General features: G+C 39.8%; 2 protein-coding genes across 2 annotated transcripts in view; both read left to right on the forward strand.

Moving 5' to 3' along the window:
• Nucleotides 1-3280, forward strand: part of LOC107045457 (histone H2A.V) — a 5381-nt gene extending 2101 nt beyond the window's left edge. Inside the window, exons 4-5 of the mRNA XM_015267753.1 lie at nt 1579-1708; nt 1813-3280. Of these exons, the coding sequence (XP_015123239.1) occupies nt 1579-1708; nt 1813-1874 (192 nt within the window). The 3' untranslated portion in view covers nt 1875-3280. The remainder of the gene's footprint in view (nt 1-1578; nt 1709-1812) is intronic.
• Nucleotides 3281-3833: 553 nt separating this feature from the next.
• LOC107045429 (cadherin-87A) overlaps nt 3834-20407 on the forward strand; it is a 37783-nt gene continuing 21209 nt past the window's right edge. The window contains exons 1-2 of the mRNA XM_015267706.1: nt 3834-4413; nt 19702-19757. Coding sequence (XP_015123192.1) covers nt 4391-4413; nt 19702-19757 — 79 coding nt within the window. The 5' untranslated portion in view covers nt 3834-4390. The remainder of the gene's footprint in view (nt 4414-19701; nt 19758-20407) is intronic.

The raw sequence follows: 20407 nt of genomic DNA on the forward strand, positions 1-20407 counted from the left end.
CCCCCCCCCACACCAATATTCTTGTTATTATATACCTTGTTTCGGTGGTTTTTATGGGGGGTACATTGTGGCTATTTGAATTCAATCGAGGGCCTAATTGGGGGCACTCACTGGGCAATTAAATTTTTCATTACATTTTTTTTTCCTTTTTATGATTCGATGATTTTTCGAGGGGGAGTCGGAATAAGATAGCGATTGAATTTTTTTAGAAAACGTGGGGAATATATTTTTGGAGTTGATAAGGCCCTGGGGGCGATCTTAACCCCTCGGCTTTTGCAACAATTATTAATTAAATTGTGGCAATTAATTGGGATGAATAAAGGGGAAATTGTTGATGAAGAATAGGCGTAGCCCAGTCGAATGATGAAATATCGTGTATAAACCTCGCAAAGCTCTCGGCAAAGCCCAGGCGTTCGATACGAGAGTTTGTGAAATACCGTGCGCAGTCCGGCGGCCACGACGACATTTCCAAATAAATTCCCGATATTTTTTTTCAACGCCCATCACACTCGCTGTTTTGGAAATTTTTAGGGGACCGGGGGGTGGGCAGGGGCATGATGAGGGGTTGGCTTTGAGGCAACAGTAATTGTGATTAAAACGGGAAGAATATGAGAGACGGGGACTTGGATGGCCAAGGCGGTTCGATATTGTTGAAAGCTGCTGACGCTTCCTCGGATTGATGTTTTTGGAATGGATAGTATGATTCAAGGGCTTTAACGAAAACATCAGTTTGTAGATGAAATTGATGGATTATTCATCGTTTTGCAGCTGATCTTGTGATCCTAATAGAATTATTTTAGGTTTTTGTTTAGGGAGATGAAGGATCAGGAAGAAATGATTTTTTTGTTTTTTTTTTTTTAGTTCCCAGTTGGAAGGATCCACAGGCATCTGAAAAACAGAACAACCAGCCATGGGCGAGTCGGTGCCACGGCGGCAGTATATAGTGCTGCTATCTTGGAATACCTTACGGCTGAGGTGGGTTATGTGTGTTAGGTGGTTGAGGGGGCTGCGAGGGGAAGGGGGGGGGGGGGGGGGCGTCGTGAAACGCCCCGGGAATGGTCGAGGGACTTGAGACAGTGTGTGGGCACTGCGATGACGCGTATTGTTGACGCCACAATATGGTCGCCGTTCCCGCCACTTTTGGATGGATATATTTTTAAGTATTCAAATATCTTGATCGAAATTCGGTAACAGAATTCTCAGAAAAATTGAATTTTTTGTATTCTCATGTGTTGTTAATGCAGGTAACAATAGCTGTTCGAATCAAATAATGAATGTTTTCACGAAATTTTCATTTTTTAGCTGTTGAATATTGCAGAAACTATGTATTACACAATTTTACAAAAAATTCACCGTATTCGGAATTTAACAATCTATCACGGTTTAGTTTCTTAACAACATCGTAAGAACCGCTTTCTCATAAGATGGGGACTATTATAAACATTATCTACGAAAAACATGGGGACAACTTTAAGAAAAATATGGTTTATAAGGATATACCTTAAATTGCTATAATACCGATTTCCCACACAATTTTCATAAAATAAATGTTTCATATGAATTTTTGTATGTTTGCAGGTGCTTGAGTTGGCGGGTAACGCATCGAAAGACTTGAAAGTGAAACGTATTACGCCGAGACATTTGCAATTGGCCATTCGCGGTGACGAGGAGCTCGACAGTCTGATCAAAGCAACAATCGCTGGAGGAGGTGCGTTTCCTTTACTTTTTCACACCATTAAAGACAGACCCCCTTCCATCAACTCTACCGAACGCACCATCAATAATTAATTCTCATTATCATCTCTTTTACAGGTGTCATTCCACATATCCACAAATCTCTCATTGGAAAGAAGGGCTCTCAGAAACCAGCATAATCTGGACTCTAGTTTAAACAAGGGAGAAGAAACAAGAATAAAGCGTTCATGGGTGCAGGACAATGATTTAAAAATGTAATGGGTATGACATTGAAGAAAAATGAGAGAGTAAAAATAAAAGAATGTCGCGAGTGATTGTTGATGAAAAAACAAAGTGTACCTACGTTTAAAAAAATGAAGAAATGAAGGGACGACAAAAGAGCAAATGGGACAGGCGTGATATATATAGTTATATAAATATTGATATAATTTAATTAATAGGCAATGCGAGGGGGGGGGGTCTTATCTTTTTCAATTTTGCGCAGCATTGAAATAACAACAAAATGGTAGACGAAAGTATGAGTATGGCACACAAGGGATTAATTTGTAGTACTGATTTGACGATATCTGACATTTTTCTCCTCTTTTTTTCAAAGCTTGAATTGTTCACTCAATTGGTCCATTAATACAAACAACTAAATCTTCAATAATAAATTAAAATTTGGTGAAAATTTTCATTTTCTTCAATCGTTTCCCATTTTCTTGAATTAAGCGTGAGAATTTACTCAAAAGTTATTTCTTCAAACTGGAATTTCCGGTATTTTTCCAATTAATCGAGGATAATTGATAGAACATTTAGTTGAGATGTTTTGATCCCTGGGTTTTTTTTTTTTTTTCACCAAAGGTGAAGGTGAAATGAAGAATAATGGAAGAAACTTGTAAGAAAGAAATAAATAATAAATGAAATTAATGAGAATAATGAAGTGAGTGTGAACGAGAGAATGGGAGAATAACCGAGGATTATTTACGTTTGGAATCGATCGTTCTATTTTCAAAGTCTATTTTTGTCATTACCAATTTAGAGAGATCGAGTTAATAACTATGAAAATGAAGACGAAAAGGTCAATTTAATGGAGAAAACTTGTCATTTTGATTCATTGTTCGTTTTTTTTTGTTTTTCATTTGTGGGTTTTCACTCGGTCATTTCTTTTTTCGTCCTCATTCTCGCTAATTGAATATCAGCGGAACAATTTCGAAGAGCAAAATCAGGGAAATTCACTGACAGAACAAAACAAGAATTGTATAGACCATTGATTTTAATAGCATAAGCATCATATTCGTTACTCAAATAATTTTTCTTTCTGTATAATGGTAAGGAGTATCACTAAGGCAAATTCGAGTGTTCTTGTTTGATATTCTGTTAATATTCAGTTCATTGTGAGATGGAGATGTTTCTTTTGAGGATTCTGAGGGTACTGAAGTTTATAGGAGAATTATTTACCATTTTTTGCCTTTTTACGTAAATATAAAGTTTAATGTTTTTTCATTCACTAGTAGATTACGGTTAACCGCCGTGTATTGACGAACACAATTACCAGCCATATGTAAAAGTTCATTTTCACAATAAAGCTAAATTTTACAATTAATTTGCGTTTTTAATGACTTCCAACCCATAACAATAATTTGACTCATCGCATTCAAGTGATTTTCTTTTACCTCGATGTAATTTCAAATTAATTTTATCAGTTTAGAGTATAGTATTTGTACATGATAAAAGCACGTAATAATGTTGTTGAAAAAAGTAGAAATTTGTTTTAAAAATGGCAGTGTCGCCAGTGTCTATTCACACCCTCCACCGTTACTGTGGCATAGAATAGTGTCAATAGAAAAATGCCAAGATCTTCCATGGAAAATGGAACTCGATTAAATGAACATCCCGTCGATAATTAAGAAACCATCTGATAAAAAGACTCACCGCCAGCTGCTGCCCCCTGTTCTCCCACGCACCCCGAAATCCGCACAAACCGGGATCAAGCCGCCGTATCCCCGGAACGCTGTATCTCGGACAGAGACCGAGAGTGACCGAGAGCACTTGACAAGGCGTTAGACACGAGCCAACCGAGGCTGAACCAGTAAGGTTCACAGTTTCCCCCACTCGTTCTCTCCAGCACACAACAGTGCAGTTGCCTTTCACGAGCATCGCGAATAGGACGCGGTGCGAGCTGCCACAGCTGGCGAAGGCCCGATAATTTACAATTAATAAAAGAGCATCAACAAACCCCTTTGGCCAACTCCAATGTTTAATACGTTTAGCAACAAATTCACTGATAACATGGCACTGCAGGGGTGAACGATCCGTTGATTAAATTGGAGTCTATTTCGGTTTCGTTGTCAGGATATCTGACGCCTGGTAGCATCCCCAGATATCATAGTCCGTGTGTCAAACATTCAACGAGTGAAATTTCATTGTGGTGACCCAGTGGTGTAGCAAAAACTCATGGATTGGCAGCTGATGTGAATTTTGAGAAATTGTTGAAATTAAAAATAACAACACTGTCATTCCGTCAGGATCCACGTGTGGGACTTGGGCGTTGGTTAAATCCCCTAAAATCCTATTCTCTCGTGTTTTTTGTTCTCATCTGAGAGGAACCGGGAAACGTGAGCAGTAAAATGAATGTTCAGTGAACTTGAATGAAAGTCAAAATAAATTGCTAAAATACAGCATAACCCATTGTTATTGCCATCGGAGGACGAGGATGGGCAAGGATCCAGGATTAATGTGAGTAGCTCCACTCATTATTTAAGTAACAAACATTTCTGGAATGCCCGCGAGACCTGTGTGATGTAGAATGAGGAACAGGTGGAAGGCGGGCTTAATCAGCCTCAGACGTCCCGTTATTTCGAGTATGAAGGCTTTAATATGTCGTATTAAAGCATATGTTCAGGCTCTAGAATAATGCTCTTGGCTGAATTAATCAGCTCCAACTGTGGTTTGCGTTTTTTGTTGAACAAGGTCGTCCGACGGCCGGTGAAAGTGTAGGGACAATAGCGTTCATGAAGGATAAGTCCTATGCCACGATGAATAAGACTAAAACTCCTAAATTTAATTCCACCATTCGCGAGGGGAAAAAGAAATGCTCAAAGTTCTTACGCATTCCTCGAGCTAGGTTATTAATTAATTTATTGATGATGGATATTGATTTGCAAGACTGATTTGTCAATTGAGAATGGAGAATTGAATCTGTAAAGAGAATAGAATTGAGAAACAATATTTCCTGATGAGCGCACGTTGACAGAATAATGAAAGGAGGAACCAGTGACGTAGGAATGCCGGTACGGAAGCATTCACCCAACGATTACATTCACCCAGATTGCGCAATCCTCACTATAGAAACTGCAAGGCGCAATGCTGTATACAATCCGTTGAAGCCTCCTTTTAAAGGCTTAGGTGTAACAGAACGCAGGGGAAAGAGACAGAAAGTTGGCGAATGGTTTTTGCAGTTCTATCCCAATCACTGGAGGTAATCTTCAATCTCGGCCCGACATCTCACTGAGTTGCCCATTGTTTTTTGGTGCATAGACACCGTTGGCTCTCTCACGCCTCCATATTCCCACAATTCCAAGGAAATTTTGTTTGTTAAAGTGAATTAGATTGATAAAGCGTGTTGAAAGAACCCCATTGTTCTCGGCCTGTTCTGTTGGATTTTCATCATTCTTTTTCATCTTGACTAATTGCTTTATGTGTGAATTTGATAGTGTATCTTGTACATTTATTTCTTGTTGTCGACCGGAAAATCGTAAGAAATGCTTTTACGAGTGAACGCGAAATGAATCCGTTAAGTGAAGAGTAGAAGAGGTCTGGGTCAACGACCACGATAAACAGACGGTCATCTTGGTGAAATAATTCCTACGATATATTGTATTGATACTCAATACTATTGATTATTATAAATTGATATTTGTGGCCAATTGATTGGCCAATTTGAAAAAAAAAAGCAATAGTAGTTGACATCTCATTTGAGTTTGCCTTCTATATGGAAAGAGCAGGATCCACTCGAATTTTCCATTCAATTGAATAAACTATGAGATGGAAATATCATGTGAAAAATGTACGGAAAGAATTTCATCTAGAGGGAAAATGCAATCAAAGAGCTAAGATATTCATATCTCTCTGGACCATGAACATCAGTATACAGCATTCAGAGTGAGTGCGGCGAGTCTGTATATGAATTTATGACGCGATGCAAGGAAAATGCCACTGGCCTATCTGCCGTATAGTAGTAATAATATAACCGCTAGCCAGCTATGACACATAACTCGTATCATGTACGTCAGTCCATCTAACCGCCCAGCGCATTTACATATATCGCAGGGACTAGAAAACCATGAGGAGCCCAACCAACCAACCGGCTTCACCGCCGACGGTAAAATAACGGGTTCTCGAGACGAATTGGCTGAGGCTGCGACGTGCCCGGCGATTGATTATGTCCTGTCGTGACCTCGATGAGCTTTTGATTAATATATTTCAACACTTGAGGGTTCTTTCAGATCCTTCATATCTCGAGATGTAATTCAAGATTCCTGCAGTGGAAGCTTTCAACTTGTGATTAATTTCTCCAATATCTTGGGCATGAATGCAAGGAACGGCATTTCTGTTATTCCTCATTTGAAATTCTGGAATTTGCAATTGTAAACAGTTATCCTGGAAAAGCATTCTCCCTAAGTCGATAGAGATGTGAGCAAATATTTTGATATTCTTTCATGTTCTTAAATCATGGAAATGAATATCTAGAGTTTCTTGCACGCCTGAAACTCTATATACATCTTGACTCCAATAGCCCGACAGTTCTCATCTGTCGAGCCCCCCTTCTGCAGCTTGAAAAAATGAGAAATTCCTTGAAGACTGTAAATCAAACGTTTGTGCCACAGAGAGACAAACCATTGTCTATGTGAAGTACTTGGAGAAGGGCTCTCTAGGTGGTTGTTATGTGCAGATGCACATCATGTGTGGTTAACACGACTGCCACGGGCAAACTGACAAGGCAGACTGAGCGAGGAGCGGACAAGACGAGGATCGACGGTTCGATATTACATGTGTGCGGGAACATTCACTGTGGATAAACCCCACAGTGTGCACCTCCTCCTCCTCCTCCTCCTCTTCCTCCTCTCTGATCGATTCATCGGCACTGTCCAGTGTATTCTCTTTGACACAAACGTTTACAGCCAATTTAGTCTTTATCAGATGATTAACTCAATCATTCATCAGGTGGAACAAGGTACCATTTTTTTGTGGAAAACTTGTCATCGTCAAATGTGACATTTTTGTGACAAGAAAAATGAGGACGCAGGAGAGGTGCATTCTTCATTGTTACACTCTCCAATCCCTCGTGAAAAAGTATATCAGCCACGTGAATACTCTGTACACTTGACCCGTTTGCTCCCAACTCAAGTGAATAACAAGCGGAAAATAGGTACAGAAGAAAAATAATGAAGGAAGAGGAGAAAAATGAAATGATGTCAATGATGGAAGAGCTTTGTCTGTTGTAGTCCAGTTGTAGCATTATTCAGAGTAAAATGTCTCCTACATATTTCCTGAATTCGGAAAAATACAGATTTTAGCCCGAAAAATTGGAAAAATGTGAAAACAGCAGTGTAATTCACTTATTAGATAGATAACATAATGCCGAATATTTTGAAAACTCATCTGTTCAACATTATTACATTTCATTGAAATAGAAAAAGTAATTCAAGTGTCAATGACGTAGAAAGTCCCATGATATGACTTTTACTGAAGCACGTAAATGCAGTTTTCATTCTGCTGACGACGTATCGTAGAATACGGTTGCAGTTAACTTTCTGCATTCATCGACGATAATCAAATTCCGATTAGCAAGGGCACACGGTGGAATGCTTTCAGTTAAATGCCGATGAGAGCAATTGAGTAACCAAAATTTTGACGTCCCTCAATCAACAAACTGATTAATCATGTTGGAAAATTAATGGTTTTATACCAAAATGCCCCCAGCGGAATTTAATGACGCAACGGGGTTAAATGTTGTTTTATTACATTACCAACACAATTGAGGGCATTTGTGGATATTAATGTGGGCGATGGATGTATGCACATTAAGTCCATAAATCTAATCGTGGGCTGACTATGTAAGTACCCGGCAGGAGTTTGGATTTTGGTGAAGGGAGTGAGGCATGGGGAAACATATGTAATCCGTGGAAATTATTGATTCAAATTCGGCTTCGTGTTCCCCCCGGAATACTCGACACTCCTCCAACATCGAAAATTTAAAAAACATGAAAAAATTGATAATCCCAATATCTCACCTCACTCTCTATAAATAATCCATTAATCCCTCATCACTTATTTATTGCGAGCCGACATGTTTCACCTGTTGGCACAAATGGAGCGCCCAGAAATTTCCCAAGACGGCAATTTCATCCCACTGGCATGGGGATGGGATACGTCGATATCGAGAATGAACACGAGCCAACAGGGAGAAGAAGAGTAAACTCAAATGACTATATGCCAATCGAATTCGACCCAGGTTCTCCACTGGTCTGACACCGTGTGACCGAGTTGCGATAAAATATTCTACTTTTCCGTAGACAGACAACCGACGTCTCATCCATCTCACCATCCACTCTGTCCTTTTATTTACATCAAAGGCACCAAAGGCGTAGCAAAAAAAAATGCAATTTTATTTACAATTTTTTTTTCGTCCTCTTTTTTGGTCAACTTTCTTTTTTGAAACCTTTGAGATGACTTTTCGAATGTACGGGCCAACTGCTGAGGGGTAGACAAGTAAGTGGAGTGTATACGTGACTATCCACCTTCCTCATCCTAGCTGTCGTTGTACTTGAGCAAGTTGGATATACCCGACTTTCCTCCACTGACGAACAGTGCAGTTACAACTCTAGGATTGGTTGTATGTACGGGTTCGTGGGAAGAGCCACTGAATATATACTTTGTGCAACGAAGGGAGGGAGGATCACCAAAGTGGAACAGATGTAAATTTGAGGGGAGTTGAGGGTTCTGTAGTGTGCCTGCACACCGGTAAGAATGAAAATGTCGTTTCAAGAGGTCTTATATACGAGTTGAATTGTACTATGGAGAAATACAAATTTACGGAGATGTACTTAATCATATCAGAGTCTACTTGCAATTTCAGTTATTGATGATGCTCATTGCACAGCCTCTAGAGGGAAACTAGTTTTAGCTTGGGGAGATGGTAATGGGGTTGGAGTATGATTTATTGGGGATTATATTTATTTCAAGAGAAGACTTGAAGAATTTGTCGTTCCTTTGTTTGAAGGGCACCTACAAAATGCCATTGAGTTCACCTGATTACAGCGTGTCATTTTTATGGCAACGGCATCTATAAATTTGGATAGAATCGTTTTGTTCGTAACTATCCTTGGGATCACAGAGAGAGAGAGAGAGAGAGAGAGAGAGAGAGAGAGAGAGAGAGAGAGAGAGAGAGAGTGTNACTTAATCATATCAGAGTCTACTTGCAATTTCAGTTATTGATGATGCTCATTGCACAGCCTCTAGAGGGAAACTAGTTTTAGCTTGGGGAGATGGTAATGGGGTTGGAGTATGATTTATTGGGGATTATATTTATTTCAAGAGAAGACTTGAAGAATTTGTCGTTCCTTTGTTTGAAGGGCACCTACAAAATGCCATTGAGTTCACCTGATTACAGCGTGTCATTTTTATGGCAACGGCATCTATAAATTTGGATAGAATCGTCTTGTTCGTAACTATCCTTGGGATCACACAGAGAGAGAGAGAGAGAGAGAAAGATGTTAGTGACTCTGCTGTGAGGAAATTTCAACTGCAACTTCCTCACTCATTACTTCCACACCAGAATTACCTTCACAACCTGGGAATCATTCCCCCCTGGAAATTCACCACATACACATAACTGACTGACTCTCATCCCCAACTCTATCTCACTTTGCACTTGCCGTCCTAAACCCCTGCGACAGATGTTTCAAACGACTTCCCCTTGTGCCAACAGTTGTCCCTTCGCAGTGTGCAGACGAGGCTGTCCGAGTCTGCATGGAAAATAGTTAGCTTTGGTCGCTCCTCTTCCTCTAGCTCCAGTGCACATCGGCTGTTAGCAATTGGGTATTTTGACCTTTCTTGCAAAGGCCATTTCACCAAACTTTGGAGCCTGAGTATTCTACTATTGGTTTATGACCATTTCATTGCTGGCAAATTCGATCGTTTATCAGAGGGCTGACGCCGTATTTCTGTAACGTACGACATGATCTTAAAGTTCAATTAACTTGAATGAAGAATGATTGGTTGTATTTAGCTTCACACACCTGAGGTATAATTTAAAAAAAGTTTTCAAGAAACCCCATTTCCTTCAAATTGTATAGTTCTTCACTGCACGAATCTCAAGTTAATCCCAAAATTAGTTAGCCTGAAACAACTGATTTGAATTGAGACATAGAATCCAATCCCCTTGCCGGCTTCCGCTAATTCAATTCCCAATTAAATCTAACTGACTCTCAACACGCTAGTGCACAAATACTCTCGAGAAATTTATTCATCTGAAACTTTCCCAGAATTGGTTTTAGCATTGTCCAGTAATCGGTGGTTTATAATTCAGATAATTCAATTATGAATGATTCATGGGGCGGCTCTTTTGGGAAAGGTGGGGCCAATTTGGGGTGGCCTCAGTGCACATCGATGGAGCTTTATTAAGGGTTGAATGCCATTTCCACTCATCCTTCAATCTCTCCAGCTTCCTCGATCCTCGTCCTCAGGACCATTATCGATACGAGAGCGTCTTATCGTTCTGCTCGCCGATTGGTACAGCATCCTATGCTAGGTAGATATCTTGGTGAAGTTGGATGGAATGCTATACCGTGTGCTACTAAGCGGAAAGCCCGCTATTTCGTTGTGGAGGAGTCAAGGTGGGGTAGCGTCTTGAATGTGTAAGGTGGATTGGGAGGGCAGCCGGGATACCACCCCGGATGTCGATCGAGCCCGTAGGAAGCGAATTCCTTGCTCTTTATTCCATTATTCCATGTCGTTATGAGAAAGAAAAAAAAAGAAAAAAACTGGAATTCTGGTGCGTTCGCAGGAGAGAAAAAAATACCGGAAATATTGTCATTATTGGGCTTGCGTCATCTTTCCTCGAGATATTGAGACAAAATATGACATTTTCTTCCCATCTAACGATCAATTGATTTGACACGGAAGAAAAAGGAAAATAAATGTGAAATACTCCTCGGGGAATTGATGATACGGATATTTATTTTTTCTCCTATGGGACAATTTCTTTTCTTTTTAGGTTTTCATCAATGCAATCATGATGTTTCAATTAAAATTATTGCCAAATTCACATCGAAAATCCTCTTTCAACAAACCCTTGGTCTTCATGTATATTTGGGTTAGATTGTGGCGTACATACAAAATACTGCTTGCGCATGCAGTGAAATTAGTGAGAACGAGTTGGAGTTGCATTAATACTCGGGAAGCAAGACCACTTTGGGGAGGGGTTAAATTTAATTACGGCGATTACACGTGGTAAGCCGTTCGACGTGGTGAGTCTCTCAGCCACCACTGATATCGAGACTCATATGCTCCGTGAATAAGACGTTTAGTTGGTAAAAAAGATGAGATACTCTCTGGAAATTATTCAAAGCTCCAGGAAGAACCTGTTCATTACTTTCGCAGGTTTGAGATTAAAATCAATGATAGCAAGATGGTTATAGTCAAGATTCACTCAGGAAGTAGAGTCTGGTTTCGTAAGCCTGGATGAATTATTAAGGGAAGGGGATTCATTTTATGATTTAGCAGAGAGGAAAAGATATTTAACAAGTTGAGAAAGTATACCATTGATCTGAAAATTGCACACCTCCAACTCGTCTCTCCATTGGTCTTTATCGGGAAAGTGTGGAATTTGTCCATATTTTTAATGAAACCATTTGAAACCTCCAGTTTCTCAAAGATCGACGTCTCAAAGAAGAAATATATTATTCTGCGTGTGGAATAATTTTTTTCCTCTGTAATTTTGGCATGCATTGAAAGGCCGAGTGGCATAAACGATAATGAATAAAATCACTCGGTAGAATTTTATGAAACTAATTTGCTTTCATCTCGCCCCCTGCACTCACTGGCTGAGTTCCCCAAAAAGCCATTAATGGATGCTATTAAAAGGCATAATGGCAGCAGGCATCATACTCGGTGAATTCCCCATGGCGTTACATGCCTGCAAGTTATATCAATTTGGTAAATTTCGGCTTTATACGGAATAGAAGATGCCAATATAATTCACAGCACAGCCGTGCGCGTAATGTTCCACACGCGCTCCACACGTACATAAATTCGGTTTGGTATTACCCTCACAACCTCGCGAAAATCGATGGCGTACATTATGGTCGGCGTTGGCTCGGTTTAAACGTTTTCCAGTGGCTGGGAGGAGAAGATACGTATATACATATATGAAAACGAGTGAAAATGTTATGTAGCAGGGGAGCAAAACTGCCCGGAGTCTGTTATGTTTACAACCCAAAAGTCCCGGTATGCCGAGAGTTGCCCAAGTCACGTTTTCTCCAACTCCCGCCCTCTCTTTCGCGGTCTCTGTACGCTCTCCAGGAATTTTCGACAAAATCTAGAGGTTTATTTGCACTCGTGCATGCGTGCGAGTACGTTAATCCGCTTTTACTGGTAAATGCTGCTTCAACTTTAAACTCTAAGTTCGTTAGGCGGAAGTGACTGATTACTAGCGGCATGTTGATGGTTCAGTTTGGATTGATTCAATTTTTACATTTTCATTGCTCTTTGGAATATAAATATTTGTCAAGTGGCAGTTGAAACACATGAAGAGTCGATTCACGTTCAATAACACTTTGGTAAATTTGAGTTCCAGTTGAGTAAAAATATTTCGTTATTCAACGCAACGAAAATTCATCAGTTTACAGAAAATTTCGCTATGAAAATTTCACTATTGCAATCAATGACGAGATATTGACTAGCAACTGATAAATGAGAACATTCAGTGGTATTGTCCCTTTATTTTAAAATTTTCATCCGAATTTACTCTTCTCTACGATAACATTTGCAAATCCGCACGTGCCCGTGCACTTTATACCTCTCTCAGTTCGCGCGTTATCTCTACAATCCCCAAACGTCGACATTTACGTTTACTATCCGTCTAACCACTCTGAATATTCTCTTTTAGTACAGTCTGGGGTTTATCCCCGGACTAAATTGAAAAACGAACATCCCAAATACATTTTTCCCTGCAAAAAAATGTGAAAATATAAAGTGGAAGGGAGTGAAAAGGTGAAAGACCCCCCTTTGGTATCGAGTATGTAAAAAATTAATTCTTTCAGTCAAAATGAGAGAAATGCGGAGATCTAAAGAGCAAAATAATTTTTTGCTTTTTTCACCATCAAATGCTCTTGATCCCTCTATCGGCCATTGAGGTATTTTCCAACAAAGTGAGGATAAGGGGTAAATATACGGCATAGGGGCTGCGGCGGCACGATAAAAGCACTCAGGACTTGCGTGCCCTGTATGTTGGATTTCGGTGAAATGTACGGAAAAGGCCCACTAAAACGCTTATATTCCTTCCCCTGGCCTGTCCACCTCTCTCTACTATGACTAGGATAATGAATAGTGAAACGAGTCGCCTATAGTTGAGCATTACCTCGAGAACCGTCATGGGTTTTCCATCATCCTTCGTTAAGCTTTTTCCCTTTGTTCTCTTTATTGTTGGTAACTGAAGATTTCGGATGGAGACTATACCTCTGTACAAAGGTACTATCCTATTAAAATTAACATTTTGACTGTGCAATTTCATTTATTTTTTTGATACGCCAACCATTCACTCAATGCGAAGTTAATACGAGAAAATTTGCCACATTCATTCCAATATTTTTCCCTTGTTTGCTGGCACGATCGCACACGTAATTCGGTTTCCGCAGAGACCACGTAATAAGCCCTCGGGATTTTCTCTCTATACTGTGGCTAGGAGCGGTTTCTCGACACTGTCGAATTTCACGATCCGTTTCGTTCCACATCACGCACGAGATGGCTTTACCTCAATTTTTACGCTCGACCTTTTCCAATAGTTCTCAATGGAACTCGGGGAAAATTGTCTTTCAATTTTTTTTTTTACGGAATTGGAAAATGCCAACATATTATGTTACATCTCAACAAATTGTACAAGAGGAAATACAAAATGGCTCATTCTTATGAAGGTTTCCAATTGATTCGATTCGATTCTTGTCTCATTAGCTCGGTTAGCCACGGGGGAGAGAGGATCGAGGGGTGCACGGCGAATCGGAGAGGCAGGGGAGGGTTGCAATCATTACACTATGCCGATTGCAGCAGCAGAATTAATCAAGTTGCTGGGGTATCGAAGCAAATTGCTCGGGAAATTAACACCGTACAACTACTGCTTAAAAATACCCTCTCTCCCCGGTGTTCTGTGTACATTCAACATGAGTTTTATACGTGGTATACGTTTGTTGATATTTGCTCGGTAACTTTGATACTGCCATTATATCGATCCATCTCTGGTCAACATTTCAGGGGATTTGGAATTGTTTGCATTGTTTCGAATTAATAAACGAATTAGTATTATTATCTTCATAATGATTATTGGAATGTGTTTGTGACGATTCTCATGAAATGCAAAGAATCATTGGAAGGAGAATTTTTTCTTCTCTTCATTTAATTGAGAAAAAGACTCTTAATTCACAATGGGAAATAGTTAGAGACTAATGATAAGAAAAAGAAACAATTTTATTTCGAACAGTCTACCTAATCTCCTGAAAGCTTCTCTGACGCCGTCACTAGGGGGCACTTGCTGTGAGACTCGTGCGCACCTCTCAACAAAGACTTGATTCAAATTAAATGCTCGCCTTTTCTTCTCACCCCTTCGCACCACTTTCATCGTCTATTTATATGTATATATACGTACCTTCTCGTTCAGAGGCTGTCAGAGACTCAATAGCAAACGCCATTCTCAATCACCTCTCCTCAATCTTCCTTCGAGTTACGGCCACCATTGGGCTTCTCACCACTTTCATTCACTTTCATTATCATTACGTTCTCGTTTCTCCTGCAAATTACGAAATTCTTCAGTTGAGAATTATGCCTTTGTTCTTGTTATGTACGGCGGCATAATTATTCATCACTGTCCCACGAGCCTATTAGGTATCTACTATTTTGTTCCCCCATGTAAGCAGAATTTTTTTTTGTGGAAAAATCGCAAAAAATTATCTTTTCACCCTACTACACTGAGGAATTCCTGAGGAATATACTCCAGTAGGAATCGTTTGGTGTTTGTCAATACTTCATGTTGAAAAAAAAATTTTTTGTGGAAAAATCGCCAAAAATCGAATTTTTCCGCCGAGTGAACGTCGATTCTGTATTTTCTGGCCCGCCTAATGCCCCTGAGACCCTCACTTGCCACAGAAATGCAGAAATGAAAAAATTTTTTTTTTCACCCGCAGCCAAAGCACCATATTTAGGCTTTTTTCGGGGGGAAAGTCGACTTTCGCCAAAATCGAATATTTCCGCCGAGTGAACGTCGATTCTGTATTTTCTGGGCCGCCTAATGCCGCTGAGGCCCTCACTTGCCCCAGAAATGCAGAAATAAAAAAAAAATTTTTTTCACCCGGAGCCAAAGTGCCATAATTGGGCTTTTTTCGGGGGGAAAGTCGACTTTCGCCAAAATCGAATATTTCCGCCGAGTGAACGTCGATTCTGTATTTTCTGGGCCGCCTAATGCCGCTGAGGCCCTCACTTGCCCCAGAAATGCAGAAATAAATTTTTTTTTTCACCCGGAGCCAAAGTGCCATATTGAGGTTTTTTTCGGGGGGAAAGTCGACTTTCGCCAAAATCGAATTTTTCCGCCGAGTGAACGTTGATTCTGTATTTCCTGGCCCGCCTAATACCACTGCGTCCCTCACTTGCCCCAGAAATGCAGAAATAAAAAAAAAATTTCATACGAGGAACTATACATAGTCCCGTCAGTCTTTTTCATAAGTTGCTCTGGATTCATAAAAGGGGTTATGAAGCAATAAGAAATTATTTGAACACATCCGTAAACATTGATATGATTTATTTGAAAGAAGAGCCTTCAAAATTTTGTAATTCAAGGACCAAGCCTTGGCGCCAAGCATTGTTCAAGCCTTATAGACTAAGTCTGAAACGAGGTTATCATTTTGGGGCTGAAGGAGGGCTGATGCAAGGCTGAGCTCCAGCCTTGGTTGCGCATTTCCAAGCCTTGCTCCAAGGCTTGACGAGTCCTGTTTCTATCGTCAATTCCTACCTGGGTTGTTTCCATTGTGTCCTCACTTTTCTCGACATTCCTTACAATCTGAATCTTTCCTCTCGGATTTTTAGCTTCGCATGGAAACGAAAAGTCCCACAAAAGTTTACTCGTCTCTCCTTCTTTGCCCTCTTTCCCCGTGTTTTTACGATCGTCCAATACAGTCCGAAAACTTTGGGTAAGAAAGTTGGCACTGATATTCGCGGTCTCGATTATCGTTGCTACTAGAGAGTATTCCAGAGGATTTTGTGTACATTGAGACAGAGTGCACTCCTTTGACTTCTCCCATGCGTCACGTTTCTTGCCCAAATGCGTTTTACATGAAGGATTAACGGATATTACATTCATGTACAACGCTCGGTTGCTTCCTGTCACGTCGACATTTTACCGATATCCCACCATAATAGAGGTGAATGACTCTAGCCAGCCAAAGGGGTAGGAGGTAGTTTGATGCAAAAAACGTTTTGTTAATGAGTTTCTCGGATGCTCTGCGCGCATCGCTGATGAGGTTTTGGCGGGTGGCGCAAGACTTGGAACATGAAATTCTATTGTGATTTCTGATAAAGACGCGGAGAATCAGTGTGCACTATCCTCATCCATTTGTGATTCAAAATTTTGAGGATTATTCAACGCCGGGGGATTTTACTGGTAAAATATGCCAACTTTTTCTTTTGTGGGGAGAGATTTTCAGAAAAATGATATTTGACGCATCCAGATGCCTGGAGCACTTGACAAGATTTCATCTTTCCATCAGTAGAAGTATCAATCTTTGTTTTCAAACTCAAGTGAGAGATGTTGTTGACGGGAGAAAAGAAAGTTCTTAATAAACTTGATAACTTTAAAGGCAATGGTGATTTCGTAAGAACGTGGTTCTTGATACAAGGAAAAACTTGAAACGCAGTGGAAGTAGCAACATTGGAAAACAAAGAGTGAAAAAATAAAACTTTTGTAATAAACGTAACAATAGTGGCTGAAAGCTCGTTAGTGCACTTTTTGAGGGCTCCTAAAACTTCAACGATTACATAAAATTAACTGTTAAAACTGCATTGCTTCTATATACTTGGTATATAACGTGTTATTTTTATTTCACTGTGAGAAACTTCTTTATCACTCTATTAAACTTGCTGGATGTTCATTCAATTCGATTTATTGTGATGGAGTTTTATAACTTTGATTAGTTTTTATTCAATTTATTGTATTCCAGACTAATGGGCGCTTAGATATATTTTGAAAATGCATAATTATCATGTGTTGAACTTAAGGTAGTAAATAATAATCATGGTCATAACTCATTTGCCCCCATTGAAAAAAGGAAGTCACGTCAAAGAAAGGAAACGTCGTCCAATCTTCCCCTGAATAATTGAGAAAAAGTTTTTTCGACTTTTGATGGACCCTTGAAAATAAATTGGCATTGGAAAGTTTCTAAATCAGGAGATTCAAGTAAAAGTTGAATGTGGAGTTTACCAAACGAGAACCATGTTATGTATGAAAGGGGCAAAAGGGAAAGGGACGGAGAGAAACGGAAAATAGAGTAGAATGTACTGCTTAGGTAGGGGGGTTTTGAATGTAATGAGGAAGGGAGATGGAGATAACTCGTCGGGAGGGAAATGAAAATATCGGATTTGGATGTTCACTCGCGGAATACGTCGGAAACTGGCCCAAGAGAGGGAAACCAATCTCTGTGGTCGAATATTAAAGCCCAAAGTGAAATGAGGACTCGAAAAAGGGGTTGGGGGATGGGGGATGGGTTAGACGCCGGAGTGGACTCGTGTTTGCAGCATGAGGTATTGACGTTTGGAGGCAAGCATTCAATGGTTCAACATAATGTGCACATTATGGATTTAAAAAGGTTCAAGTGAAGGATGAGACTGTCTTTTCATACTTGCCGAAGCGGTTTAATGCAAAATTGTATTTCATTTTGCATGATATCGCTAAATATTGCCAAGTTATTGCAATCCGTCGTTCATAAGTCTCAAATTAGTATGGTGATTTTTTTTCGCCATTGAAAAGGGAATTAATAGATCTCCTAAATCATGAGTTTGCCGTAGAGATTAAGGGATGAAATCCGGATGGTATTTTGATAGAAGAGGCGAAATTAATCGTCGAATTTCGGTCGGAGAGAGCGAGAGAGGATTAAATTGAATCGTTTGGAGTTGAATGGTACGTCCAGTGATTCTCTGCTGGTGACTTACCACTGCAGAACGGCCGAATTACCCTTGCGACGTTATCGAGTTGTGATGGAGCATTTCAATCGAATTCGTCGGGAGATTAAGCAAGGTACAGAAGGGGATTGTCTTGCTTTTTCAATCCGTTATATATCTCCACCTCATCATTCTCATTCAGTATTTCAGGTTAATTGTGCATGATATAGTAGCTACACGGGAATTAAGTGAACCAGAATGCTGATGGAATTGGATATGGTGCAGCCATATATATCGTACCTTTCGTCTCAACATGAGGGTATTCCTCGACGAGCTTTACCGGCTTAAGTTTCTCTCGTCTGTACGCTAAACCGCTTAAAATGATAATAAATCCAAGCACCGCAGGAGATGAAGATGTTGAAAATCAGATGTGAATTTATAATCCAGGCTGATACTCGAGCAACATCTAGTTTATCAAGGAAAATTCATGAAAATTGTGCTTCCTCCCCAATTTGATGCTTCCAATGAATCCAGACGATTTGACTTATCGTGATTGCAATGATTGCAAGAATTTGACAACTTAGGTCGGTGAACGAAACATTATCAAAAAAAAGTAATGAATAAGTTGGCATTTTTCAAGCACCAGTTGAAAAAAAGTCGGAAAGCGACATTAAAAGTTTTTTACGCTCGTTGTTGAGCCCGGCTAATTGGTGTCAATTAAATTCGAGTGACGCTGACCAAAGCCACTTTAACGTAGGTAATAATTTTTTTTTTTTTTTTGCCGGAAAGGGTGAAATGTGTTGGTGGAAGAGTTACAAGAATTACGATTCACACACGATAGAGTGGGCAAGGTACTCGGTGAGAATAATTAGAGCAAGATTAAATGACCCTAACTGGGACGTCGAGCGTTGTTACACGCTGGGACAAGTGAGAATGGTGGATATAAAGAACGGCCGTTCGCAGTCAAGTACTATAGAGCTACTCTGAATTCAGAGTTATTAAATATTAATATTTTGCGAGTTGAGCTTGCGAGTGAAACGAGGTGGACGCCATCTGCGACGACCTATAGATGTCCCTACGCGTTAATTAGCCGGGATCTGTGTTCGGGGCAGAGCTTAATTGCGCGCGACAGTTCAACCTCTCTATCATTTTTTTTTCAATTTCATTTTATTTCATCGGTGCATTCTTCCTGAGAGATATGAGAGTTGATTGCTCATCATTGATGAAAAAACACGATTGCGTGTTCTCCTCAATTTGAAAGGGAAATTAGGAGCCACCAGAGTACAATTGGGAACATTACTTTTCATATCAGACAGTTATCGTGTTTTTTATGATATATACAAAGTGCCAAAGGAAAAACTTGGAATTTATCTCGACTGTTCTTACAAGCTCAATACCAACTGTTTCGATTTTTATCAAAAACAGAATGCAATTACGTCACCTGTCTCGGGCCAAAACAATGGGGAACCCCAAGTTTATCAGTCGTCGTGTTACGCCCACTGTAATTTAGTTTAACGAGAGCCCCCTCTACACATCTAGGGGATATGTACCCCAGAAACAAGTATATTCTCGATTCAACCAACAATTGGCTCTACTTTCTGTTTACAGGTTCACCACCAAGGGATGCCACCTCCTGGCTATTTGGCTCGTTGCCACATGTGTCGGTAAGTCTAGTCGCACACGTATCTCTCAGAGATTTCCTTCAATCTTCTTTTTTTCTTGCGTAATGGGAGATGCATTGTGGAAGATTTCATGCACCTTTTGTTATTTTTTTTTCTCTCACTCTGTGCGAACTTTTCCAATTTTTTTATTACGTAAAAAACACGTGATGCTTATTCTCACGTACATAAATTATAATTATTGGCCTTTCCGCTGTGGAAAATTTTTCCCATTTATTTCAAAGTTTCTGGAAAGGTTGTTTGGGCTTAATGAGAGTTTTATGCAGAGAAAAATGAAGAATTCAGGGATAATAGGCAACGGGTTCATGACATACAAACAAATGCTTTATTTTTTTTGGAACATGTGCCGAAAATATAATTTCCTCGTATAATAATTTCTGAAATACATTATTTACAATGTCTTGCATGTCTCATCTTATTCGATTAAAAGTCAACACTGGGAATTTGCCCTAGTGAAAGCGCATATTCAGCATAATTGAACGTATTTTTATTCTGTTTTCCTTCCAATGAAAAGAAGAGAATCTAATTGTGTACAAAGTCAAAGTGGATGAGAAAGATAAGAGAATTGGAATTAAATGTATCACTACAGTTTTAGTCCCAGGGGTCGAAAAAGCATTAGAGGTGTGTATGGGGGG

Source organism: Diachasma alloeum, unplaced genomic scaffold (assembly GCF_001412515.2).
Source record: "Diachasma alloeum isolate Michigan unplaced genomic scaffold, Dall2.0 Dall_scaffold_00937, whole genome shotgun sequence".
In the NCBI taxonomy this organism is placed as follows: domain Eukaryota; kingdom Metazoa; phylum Arthropoda; class Insecta; order Hymenoptera; family Braconidae; genus Diachasma; species Diachasma alloeum.